Source organism: Urocitellus parryii, chromosome 4 (assembly GCF_045843805.1).
Source record: "Urocitellus parryii isolate mUroPar1 chromosome 4, mUroPar1.hap1, whole genome shotgun sequence".
Taxonomy (NCBI): Eukaryota; Metazoa; Chordata; class Mammalia; order Rodentia; family Sciuridae; genus Urocitellus; species Urocitellus parryii.
This window is the reverse complement of record NC_135534.1, coordinates 47,194,037-47,206,501: the sequence shown is the minus strand read 5'-3', so window position 1 is coordinate 47,206,501 and position 12,465 is coordinate 47,194,037. Positions and strand designations below refer to the sequence as shown.

At 43.2% G+C, this 12,465-nt stretch overlaps 1 protein-coding gene across 1 annotated transcript in view; it reads right to left on the bottom strand.

Moving 5' to 3' along the window:
- Nucleotides 1-12,465, bottom strand: part of Plekha7 (pleckstrin homology domain containing A7) — a 210,750-nt gene that overhangs the window by 65,923 nt on the left and 132,362 nt on the right. Inside the window, exons 5-7 of the mRNA XM_026399024.2 lie at nt 5,121-5,232; nt 4,085-4,189; nt 1,282-1,354 (exon numbers count right to left, since the gene is read on the bottom strand). Coding sequence (XP_026254809.1) covers nt 1,282-1,354; nt 4,085-4,189; nt 5,121-5,232 — 290 coding nt within the window. The remainder of the gene's footprint in view (nt 1-1,281; nt 1,355-4,084; nt 4,190-5,120; nt 5,233-12,465) is intronic.

Genomic DNA, 12,465 nt, shown 5'->3' with positions numbered 1-12,465 from the left:
GGAAGTTGAGAAGGCTTTAGAAAGTGTTTGAAGTCTTTTCAAGGACAGGGAGGCACATTCTGGATGGGGCAAACCTCATTGGCAAAGTTACAAGACTGTGTGAAAAATCCTACCTTCTAGTTCTATTCTCTCTTCCTCCAAACCATCTTCTTAACCAGTGGTGTCTTACTGCCTATGGAGAGGGTCCTGTTGCTCTAACCTAAAGGCACTCTCTGATTCCTCATTGGACACAAAGTCAAATTCGCCCTGTCTACGGGTGACAGCCCTTTCATTTTGGCCCTTATTCACCTCTGGGCTTTATCTTCTAGTATATTCTCCATGCAAGACTCACTTGGCCAGAAGGTCTCATATACTTTGTTCTGCTCCTAGAACTTTACTCAAAGTTGTATCCTCTCTTCATGATGCCCGTTTCCTCCCACATAGACAAAGCTCTACCCATCCTTAAAAGCCCAACTCAAATCCTATCTCTAGAAGAGATATATAATTCACTTGTTGCTCCCCCTGAACCACCTAAGGACTTCAGATGTCTTTTAAAGCATCAATCATAGTCTAGTCTTGTTTGGTAAGTGTCTTTCTCTCCTCCATATGTGAGACTTCCTTCTCAACACTGCCCAGTCCCAAACTTAATGTAGTCCTCCATAAATACTCAGATGGTCAATTCAATTCACCAACTGCCCATCCAACATCAAAGAGGATAAATCCAGATGATGGGTTACAAAATATAATTTATCTATACTTCTCACCTCACCAGATTGCCTCCAAGGTGTAACTATATTTCAAGTAGGGCAGAACCTGATTTTCTGGATTTTGAGACCCTAAGTAGTAAACAAACTGGATTCTATTTCCTTGAAATCAATAGCCTCACTTTCCAGTGCTGAGACTGGTAAAAGTGAAGTCACCAATCATAAACATAAATAAAAACATGGCCAGGCACGGTAGCGCACACTTATAATCCCAGCAGCTCAGGAGGCTGAGCAGGAGGATGCAAGTTCAAAGCCAGCCCCAGCAAAAGTGAGGCACTAAGCAACTCAGTGACACCCTGTCTCTAAATAAAATACAAAATAGGGTTGGGGATGTGGCTCAGTGGTTGAGTGCCCCTGAGTTCAATCCCCAGTATCCAAAAAAAAAACAAAAAAAAACAACACACTTGACAGGGTAATAGGCTACTAATTAGCTCAGACTATTAGTGTGTCTACTGGATTTAAGAAAACCACCAATTGTGTGCCCTTACCACCATTCTCTAACACAAACAGTTCTTGGTTGGCTGAGCCTTAAACTCACCTTTATAGTAAAACAAGCAGTAATCAGCAAGCACAAACCACCTCCTTTTCCACAGTCTCATCCCAGAACTGTCCTGCAAAGCAAAGAAAAGCAGTCAGGACACTATCTGAGCATACTGTTCCCCTCCAATCATGTACAACCTAATAACCTAATTCTGGATCCAAGACTTGCCCATATTCACTCTTTCAATAAATTAATAAATATTTTATTGAATAGCTATTCTTTGAATAGGGCATTAAATTAGATTCAATGTTGGTTTATCACAGGAGGGTTTTTTTTTTTTTTTTTGGTCTCCAGGAAACAAATTATTATAATCCACCTTATTTTAGAAAGGAAAATGTGAATTCAAAAGTACAGGTCTCCTATTAATAAAGGGATCAGCTCTTAACAAAAGGAAGTTTTTTATTTTGTTTTGTGCTGTAAAATATCTTCATTTGGGCTGATTAGAAAACTGAATTTGCATAGTATTGAATATAGTTTAAGTTAGCTAATTAATTAACTGAAGTAATGTTCCCTTTTAACTAAGCTCAGTTCTCTATGATAAGGAACTGATTTTGTTGTTGTTTTACTTCCATTCAATGTGGAGATTGGATTTTCTTTGCTATAAAATTTCCTTATAAAAAGAGTCTGGCTTTATTCATCTGAAATGTAAAACTTTACATTTATTAAGAACATTTTAGTGGGGCTGGCTGGGGTTGTGGCTCAGCGGTAAACTGCTGGCCTACCAAGTGTGAGCTGGGTTTGATTGATCCTCAGCACCACATAAAAATAAATAAAGAAAATAAAGGTATTGTGTCCACTACAACAACAAAAAAAATAAATATATAAAAAAAGAACATTTTAGTGGGGAATGAAATTGATCAAATTATGTGTATGTACAAATATAGCATAATAAATCCCACTTATGTATAATTATAATGCACCAATTAAAAAAAGAACATTTTAAAAATAAAAAAAAGGTAATGTGTTCAACTACAACTATGAAAAAAAGAGAACATTTTAAATAACTATGAAAATTCAAAAAATATGGCCAAGGGAGGAAATTAGCAATGTTTCTAGGGTCAGTTCTCTTCAAAACCTAAGAAAATCTCAGAGCTGTTTTTAGCTAAAGTTGTTAAAATTCATCTTCCTTATGCAGAAGTTGTTTGACAGGCTTGAATTAAAACAAAACAAAATAAAACCTGACAATTTCTAAACCTAAACATGAGGTTTGTTCATGCTTCTATCAAACTGCTAAAACCAAATTTAACTTGATGATGTCATCCATTTATCAATTTTACCTCCTCCAAATTGACCAGATTATTTCTGAGGTCTTGGCACACAATACTTGCTTCCTTTTTAATGGGATTACCCATCCTGCCATACCTAGTGCCAACATCACTTATCTTGGGAAGCCTTTCAGAACTCCCCAGGCACAGCTACACTCTGCTGTGTCCAGAGTGTTCTACACAGACCTGTTATGGGTACAGCACAGTCACTGGGTCAGCAAGGGCATGGAAAGAGGGGAGAAGAATTATTTATGATCCCTTTCCTCTCCTTCCATGTTTCCAAGGAGCATCCTTTATTCAACAAGGACAGTCATACACATGGAAAAAAATCAGAGATTAAATTACTCAAATAGAAAAGAGATGTAGCTAAAAGAGAGGAGAACAGAAGCTGTGAGGGGTGGGGGGTGGGAGCAATAGTTTGGGGCCAGAGGCAGACCTGACAGAAGAGACTGAGCACTGTGAAAGCTGTACCAAGAAACAGAACTGGGGAAACACACATCAAATGAACTTTTTGGGAATGTTCCCATGTAGTGTGCAACATAATGTCCTTCTCTGACTTCCCACAAAGGATTTTCTAAAATGGATATCATTGCTCTTAGAATTTGATTGGTGGCTTTTGGGGATGCTGACAGGTAGCACAGCATAGGTAAATAGGATGCTATGACAAGATGGATAACAATGTGACACAAGAGATGTGCTGTTTCCCTTGGCAGATGGTGAGCTCCTTGAAGACAGGAACCACATGCCACTTATCTCTTTATAGGCTCTGTGAGAGCATTCAGAACATGTCAAACACTTGGGAAGCAAATGAATGAATGGCAAGGAGAGAAGAAAGGGGACAAAAGAGACACCATCCTGGGAGCTCATAGCCCAGCATGGCCATAGGACTAGAAGTGGATAAACTTGGGGTTGGAGATGAAGCATGGCCTGGGGGATACAGAGATATCACTTCCTCACTGAATGGAAGTGGGAGAAGGAGGAGCAGGTGATGGTTCTGAGGTCTCTAACCTGTGTGCCCAGGAAAGTAGGTATAGTACCCACATTATTAAGATCCAGAAAAAACAGGCTAGGGGAAAGAGAAGTAAGGGGTGTGGAAACAATGAGCTGAGTCTGGCTGATTTGGAATTTGGGGTGCTAAAGATATGTGTGCTAGAAAAGAGAGAGGAAAAGATGGGACTTTTTCAGTCAAATGATAATAAAGACTTTAACATCAGGAAGGCAGGTTCTAGTAGAGATTGGTGGTAAGGCTGAATTCAGGCTGACCCATTCACACTATGGCCTGGGTCCCAGGTCAGCCGACAGTACCAGTGGTCAGAGGTTGAGTGGGTTTTGGGAGAGAAGCTGTAACCCTTCAGCAGCCAGTCCACTCATAAAAATGAACAGCAAATCACTCAGCATGGTGGGCAGAATGCACCTGTCCCCACACAAACTTGGGAGCAAAAACTTTTGTGCCTCTTCCTGTGTCCTGGGGCCAGGAAAAAAGAAGGAATGCAGCAAGGGCCATCCCTCTACCTCCCACTCCTCAGCCTCCTCACCTGCTTGTGCAGCCAGCCCCTCACCACCACTGGAACATTGGGGTTTCTCCGAATGGCCTGTTCCCTCTTCCCAAAACTGTGGACTTTATTGCTGGACTTAATGATCTAGGAAAAAGCAGAGTTAAACTCTAGCAGCAGGGAATTTAGGGAGGCGCAAGAAAGCACTTGTGGTAGGAAGGCTGTTGGCTCTCGCTGCTTTACTCTAAGTGGCAGCACCCTTTGATCAAAACAGCAACGAGACAGAGAATAGGCATGCACATGGCCATAGCATTCTAATTAAAAAGCAAGCTCAAGACCTGGCAAGCCTCCCAGCTGGGTCACAAAGAAAAAATTTAAAGGGATTTTTCAACCAACTCACCAGCAGCTGTTGTCTCTAATATGTCTATGGCTCTCTGGTGTAAAGCTATTTTTTGGTCATAGATGTCTTGCCTATGTCCTGATCTTTACCCTCCTGTCTGGGTTTGCCCTTCAATACTCTCCCCCATTCTGCAATGCTGACTCTTCTCCCTGATCTTTAGTCAGTGTTCCCACACACTGAGCACAGGAACTTTGGTGCTCTTTCCAAGGACACCCTTCCTCAGGTCCATCTGTCACAGAATCTCATCAGGCTTTAACACACAGCCCATAGGAACAACAGTGTGGCCTTCTCAACACATGCCAGGAAAGTAGAGAATGTGTTCAAGGACCCAGATATCAGTCCTGGTCTTTCAGCAATCACCCATTTTCTTGGACAAGGGACATAATGCCTCCTGACCTCAATATCCTGGGCTGGGATTGTGGCTCAGTGTTAGCATTCGCCTAGCATGTGTGAGGCACTGGGTTCGATTCTAAGCACCACATATAAATAAATAAAACAAAGGTCCATTGACAACTAAAAAAATATTTAAAAAAAAAATATCCTGACCTATCACTTAGGGAGGATACTTCTTAGGGATCTCCCTCACAAAACTATGGTGACGATCGAATGGGCCTCTGATTATAAGGGACCTTGGCAAAATACAAAAGGGAGAGATGGAACCAGTGGCCAGGAACTCACCTTGGGTCCAGGCTTGGCCTCCAGGGTAGATGTCGTACCAGCTGTGGATGTTTCACTGACCATGCTGGATGGTCTTTGGTTTCTCTCTTGCTTTGACATATGTGGGTTTGGCCTGTGGGGAGACATGGGGAATCCAATGTGTTAGTGCCAAGCTGAGGAGTGGGAAGTGGTAGCAGAGATTTGTTCCATGTTGGAATTGGTTGCTTGGCCTTAGAACGATTCAGGCCAGATTTTTTAGAGACTACCTGACTCCAGACTACAGCCGAAGGGCCTGCCCTAGTGCTTCAGGGAACCAAGAGAAAGACAGATGGGCACATTTCCACAGCCAGACAGTCACAAAGGCGCCCAGACTGTCATCCCTGCCTGTTGTCCTAAGGTCCTCATACTTGCTGTCCTACTCGGGTGTCTGTGACAACTGCCCCATCAGATGGGCACACACTATTCTTCACAGGAGGCAAGAGCAATTCATACCCTTACACACACACACAAACACACACACCTCTATTTCCCTGACTCCCAAAAGAAACTGTTTATAATTAGTAACAAGAAATCACTTGCGCACACATGCACACCCCCATATACACAGAGAATGCTTACATAAATGCCGATGGGGCTTGCCTCCCAAAATAGACTACTCAACAAAGAGTACTATTCTGGGAACACTCCATTTGCCCCAAAATAGAGCCATAAAAGATATTAACCCCTTGTACTATGCCTGGAGAGGCAGAAGAGATGAAGCCTTCCGTGCACCCCAATGAGGATCCCTGGTGCTTCCCTATCAGCATCCCAGAGATGCAGTACATTCCACTGAGAAGTTGCCCTGGGAGGGCCAGCACACTGGCTCGACACTAAAGAGACACTTGAGAGCATTCTCCTCACCTGCCTCCACAAAGCCCCTGCATCTGCCAGTCTTTCAAAGCAGTGGTGACAAATACCTCCACACAAATTCAATACCTCTCTTGAACAGTTCAATACCAGATTCCAAGACCTTGCCAACTCCAGGACCAGTAAGCTTCCCTTTAAGAAGAAGTCTCAGTGTTTGGTGGCTGGGTTTTGTCCACTGTTCTGACAGGCAACAGGATCCAGGCAGTTTGATGCCAGTCAGACTATAATAAATTGAGACTCGCTGCCTGAAGAATAGAAAAAAATCTGCTTTGGAGGACTGTACCAGGACCCTGAAGTGATGGAGCTGGAGAATCCAGCCAGTCACAGCCAAATAAAAAGCACTTGAGATGTCCTTCAAGAGGCTCACTTTTCGAGAGGTGTGATGGAGAAATTCCAGTTTCCACTGTAGAGATTCGATGCTCTCTTCAAAGAACAGTGCTGCTCAAAGGAGAAGTGAACTTTCACATGCTCTGAGCCAGAGCCCCAACCCTCTGTACCAGGAGGGAAATTCTCCACACAAGTCTCCGAGACTACTGTGCCCCCAGAGCAGTTCCAGCAGCAGGACCACTGTAGCAAGCTTTCCAAGGGGCCAGGCCCTGTGGGATGCTTGGCAGCTGGAGGTGCACATCCCACCAGCAGAAAGATCACTGGCTCCTTATCAGCTCAGGCACTTACTTCAGATTCCCCGCCCCCGGCCTCCATCCCAGCCAGACTTTTGTTATTGCTCCCCACTCAGAAGGAGAATGTCACCATGCTCAGCCGCTCCCCTGTTGGCAGACACTGTGTGCAGTGAGAGATAATCACCATTTGGGGGTGGGAAGGGACTCTGAGAGGCTGCCTTTTTCATCCCCTGCTTCCAGGCAGAACTATGTCTGAAACATGGTTTTCAGCTGGTTTTACCTAACTTTAGATTTCCAGAGGGGGAAATAAGGAAGAAGAGCTCTCAGGTTAAGGCAGATGACTGAATCTCTAGTCAAAATTCAGGACATACAGTCCAATGACAGAAAAGATTTGTCTGGGATTTTATCAAATTTAATTTGCTCTCACTTAAGCTATTAATAGAGTCTTATTATATATGGAATATTTGAGAAATATAAGAAAAAGCTAAAAGCAGAGTAAACAAAATCACCCAGAGTCCTGATATCCAAATGCTTGATATATTTATATCCACTCTTTTTTTTTTATGCCTGTTTTGGGTTTTAGGGGGTAGGCACTTTTTGGTTTTTACATAATTGTGATCGTGAACTTACATCTTAATTTTTTAAACCACTGTAAAATCATCAACATGATTTTAAATGACTACCTCATTTTCCATCAATGGAAAATGAGACACCCAATATCTTCTCTGTAGGACAAAGATTTGTGATTGATCCTGGAAATCCAGAACAAATGGATACTGTTGCCATTTCTGTACCTTACAATTTTGAGTTCTAACTGCCTCCCCACATGTTCTAACCCCCAGCACTCCCCAGCCCCTCCCTAATGGAAGAAAGATGGCAGCCTTGGGTAAGCCAGGAAAGAGGGTATGACAGCCATCTATGAACAGATTTTGGCTATAGAAGGACTGACTGTGGCTATAACTCTGGACATCAGTGAATGACAGCAGTAGATAGGGGAAGGAAAAGAAAGGAACATACAATGACAATTCTAGTTCTCATGCACTGTGCTGCTCAGCCACACCCAAAGGAAGCTTATGAGAAGACATGATGAAAGTCCAAATTCAATTGCCCCAGGGAAGAGACTGAGTTGTCTATATGAACACAGAGCATGTCCTCCCCAGGGCCTCTCACAGGCAGGGACAGCTCCCAACTCAAGCCACAGACTTAGCCAAGACCTGGTTCTTTGAAAGATCAAGGGACAACACAGCTACCCACCCTGTCCAAATAATAAGATCGTCTTCAGCGGATATTCCTCTGAATCTCCTCAACATGGATCATGGTCTTTCAGATCCTTCAAGGGCGATAAGTCTTTAGAAATAACTACAAGTTATCCAGAATTATAAAGTAGAAAAAACAATGGTGGTCATGCTTGGGGATACCACTTGGCATTAAATAGGAATATGAAAAAAGTTTCCAAATAATTTTTTTACTCGGCTGAAAAACTGGCTCTGATAGAAACTACTACTAGTGGTTCACCTCAAAAGCTTAGCAATGGGAACATCCTTGTGTGACACATTCAGATAACACTCCAAGGGATATCTCTCACTTGGATATGGGAATGCCGGTACATTTGTTCCAGCCAATTTCATCTTACACAGGTATTCCCCACTTAAAAGCCTGGGAAGACACTGATTTGTCCTCAAGTCCTCAAACTGGGTGTACTGTACTGGTAAGTCTCAACCAAGAAATGTTCCCATCCCAGAGAAGAGCCTGTGTCCCTGAACAAAGCAACTGTGAAAAACACATGCCCCTGGCATGCCCTCAGGCACATTGAGTCATGCAGATCCCTGGGACAGGAGACCAAACAACCTGCACATGCAGACTCCTCGTGTCATTAAACAAAATCTATTAACTTAAAAGCCTGCTTGCTGGGTTTCTGTGCTATCTGGATTCCCAGTACAGTGGGATGGTTTGAACAAAGACCTCACTTTCCTTGGTTTAAGCTACATGAATGCCAATTATTTTGCTGGAGGGCTGTGGGCTGAAGTTCAAAACAGAGAGCTAGAGTTTTTGCTCAACTGCCTCCCATGGGAAATGCACAAGAGAAGCAAGAACTAGATAAAGTCAATCTGGGGAAAAAAAAAAAAAAAACAGTTGAAGAATGACTAATTCTACTCTGAACTTTGTCAAGGATGTTTCAGGGGAGCCTAGGCAGGAAATGACTTTCTCTATGCTTCGATTTCCCCATCTGTATAAGGAGCTGCCTTCTGCTTCCTGCATGTCCAGAACCAAATGCACATAACATTGATAGATATAACCAGAAAGGAAGGTTATGAGTACAGAAGTCTTTTTTTTTTTTCAATAGGTCTGCATTTGGAGAAATTTGTTTAAGGAGCCTTAGCTGCCGCTCAATCAATGGCATGAACTGAAGCACTAAAGAGGGATCATAGCAAGACCATTCCCTATTCTATATGTCACAAGAGTTAGGACAAGGACAACCAACCCTGAAGGATAGGTACGAAAGGTCAAGCAGGTAAAGGGACTAGGTGGCACTTGTCAAGCACCTACTATGGCCCTTTCCCTGTATTACTTCAGTTTTACCATCTCCATTTTGTAGATGAGGAAATTGAGTCCCAGAGAGATTAATGACTTGCTTAAGACAATAGCTGAACCCTGAAGCCTGAGCTTTGCCACAAAGACTGTTCCATGACAAGTCCTAAGGTCTGAGAGAAGTGGGTTTTGGTTCTTAACCCCAAGGCCATGCCCAAACCAGTGGGATCCTGGGGTATTGGAAAGAGCAAGAGCCCAGGTAACTGGATCTCAGCCAAGCTCTGAAGCTTACTGACTCCCCCACAAATCACATCCAGATCCCTGAGTCTCCGTTTCCATTTTGTAAAATGGAGTGAAAATTGCCTTTCATCTCACAAGGCAATTATATGTACTGAAATGACACTTTGAAAACCATGAAGCACTGCATGAAATGAAATGCATTACTCGTGACTGTTACTAGTGGAGACCCCAGAATTTAAATCCCACCTACAGTTTATTTTTATTTTGAAGGCACTTCTCTCCAGAAAACTCAAGGTGCCAAACAATTAGTTTATAAACAACGATCACTTCCTATAAAAACAAAGAGTGCTTTATCTGTGAATTTTTAAAAAATATTTTTTATTAGGGGTTGGGGTTATGGCTCAGAGGTAGAGTGCTCACCTAGCATGCATGGGGCACTGGGTTCAATCCTCAGCACGGCATAAAAATAAAATAAAGATATTGTGTCCACCTAAAACTAAAAAATAAATTTAAAATTATTTTTTAAAAAGTATTTTTATTAGTTATAGATGGACATAATACCTTTATTTATTTTTTATGTGTTGCTGAGAATCGAACCCAGTGCCTTACACATGCAAGACAAGCACTCTCCTACTGAGCCAAAACCTCAGCCCTTTATCTGGGAATTTTTTGTTGTCATTGTTGTTAAAGTTTATAAACTCTGTGGAATAACCCATTCTGAAATAGTGTCAAGAGTCATTAAGACTACAGCAGGAAGTTAGAAAGCTATGGGGAAATAAGGATCTCTTACTGAAAAGATCTCATTAAAGGACACGTGTATGCTACTGATAGGCCAAAAAAATGGGATCCTAGATTCATATCTGTCCTCAAGAATTCTACACAGGGAGCTTAGCTAAAATTTCTAATATGAAAGGAGGAGTACATGAGAAGAGGGCACAATTACAGACACCAGCACATTTTTTAAGGAGCTTACCCCACCAACTAAGAGGTTTGGAAAAAGCAATACACAATGAAAATCAGGAAAAAAAAAAAAAAAGGAAAGTTCTTGTCCCAAATAGGCATAGATACCTCCACACCCCCTCTTCCCAGAGAAAAGAGACGCAGACAGACCGCCAACGCTCACTGTAAACTCCCAACACCCTGGAGGAGGATGTCTGACACGGGATTTCATTCAGTAACTGTGGCCTCATTACTCAACTATGGCTTTCTGTGTTCCTTCTCCTTCCCCCTCAACTCCTCTTAAACACAGGCTACAATTCCTCATCCCACCCCAGGAGCTGGAGGCCAGCCCAAACAGCACCCCCTCACCTGGCATGAAAATAACACTGTAAGACTTGCCCCTCAACTTAAATCAGAGAACTAACTGCCTTAGTCTTGGCATACGTCCCTGCTCTGTGCATGATCTTGGACCAGTCTCTTCCACTGTCCAGGTTCAATGTGTATCTATGCAGGAGGAGAACTGGCCCTGAACCTCTACTGATACCTCCACCTCTGCTCTGCTCTGCTCTGTCTCAGAGATGCTCCAGTTCTAATCTATGTCTTTGGCAAGCCCTCTTATAACCTATCTGAACCTCCCAGACTAACAAGCAGCCACTTTTTCATTAGACAATGACATTTTCTAATGCAGATCTGAGCATTTCCCAGACTTGTGGGGGAAGTAAAGCAAGAGCACAAGAAGGAAAAAACAAAATTCATAGGAAGAAACAAAATTACTGTTTGCAAGAAGCAGCTTCTATTCTACACACAGCAAAGCCACCACTGCAGCATTTTCACCCTAGAGTCAGAGCTGAAGACATGGTTGCTGTGTGGCCGTGACTGCATCCCCAACGCCAATGCCGATGCCCTTCAAATCATCCACTGCAAACATCAACACCTAGGTGTCTGAATGAACTAAGGTCCCCCTCCCCATCCCTTCCCTACCTGTGACTGTCACAAATGCTGTTTCTGAATCCAGGTAAGAAAACTGAACGGTCAAGTTTCTGCATGTGTTTGCCAGGTGTTTCCATTTTTCCCCATTTTTTCTGCTGCCATGGCAACCAAATGCAACAGGCAAAGCTAGTCTAAGACTGTCAGCATCTAGAGATAAGGTGCTGGCTCTAACAACCACAGATGGAAACACCTCAGCCTCACTGCCTAGAGCCCAACAGATGAGCAGAAGGATGGACTCCTTTGGATGCTCTGGAGTACCCTCTCTTCTGCTCCCTTGCTGATAATCTCTTATTACCAGCTTTTAACAACTTGTAGCTACAGAAGGAGCAGGAGGAAGAGGAGACAGACATCCCATAGCAGCAGGAGATACCTAGCCCCTAGGCCTAGAATCTGCACAAGCCTTAGGAGAGTCTTGCCCTGCAACCTGTAAAATGAATCCCTCTCAGCAGAACTCAAAGATCAGGAAGATGACTCTTACATTCAGCAAGATTGCACCTTTTAAAATGTTATCCTCCAAATACCACTCAACATTTCATGCAATTTCACTTGTGTTTCTTTTACAAATAATCCAATGATAAAAATAGAGAAGGGACAAACCAAACTCACCAGGACATCAGGGTGGGCAGGCCAGATAGGGCACTTTCCTGGTTAGGAGCCTCCATGGAGATCCCGCATGCTTTCCAGCTGACTGCTCAGACTGACAGCGGGCTTCTGAAGTTCCAGAGCAATCGCATAGTCTCTCACAACCCCAGGCCCCACCTCAACGTGAAATGCTTGACAGAGCCTAGGGATCAGTGCACACAGCCTGCTGTCAGTCAGCTGCTGGCGTCACCACTAAGGAATGCTTCTCTCCCCTTCCTGAGAGCTGTAGAGGTGTTTGTCAGCAGGTTCCTGGGCTGCCCAGAGCCAAGGAGAAATTGCTCCTGTGCAAGAGCACCCAACACTGAAACCAAAGCCCTGGGCGTCCAATGTTAAGGATGTGTGTGGCACTTTTAGCAAAAAAAAGGGCCGGCTCCAATCTCACAATTCAAAAACGTCACTAAGAATCAGGAAAGAGGCTTAAGAAGAGCACAAATGATCCAATCTCTGAAAATGAGGCCCTATAAGAAAAGGTTTGAGAACATTTTCTGCAGAAGAGATGG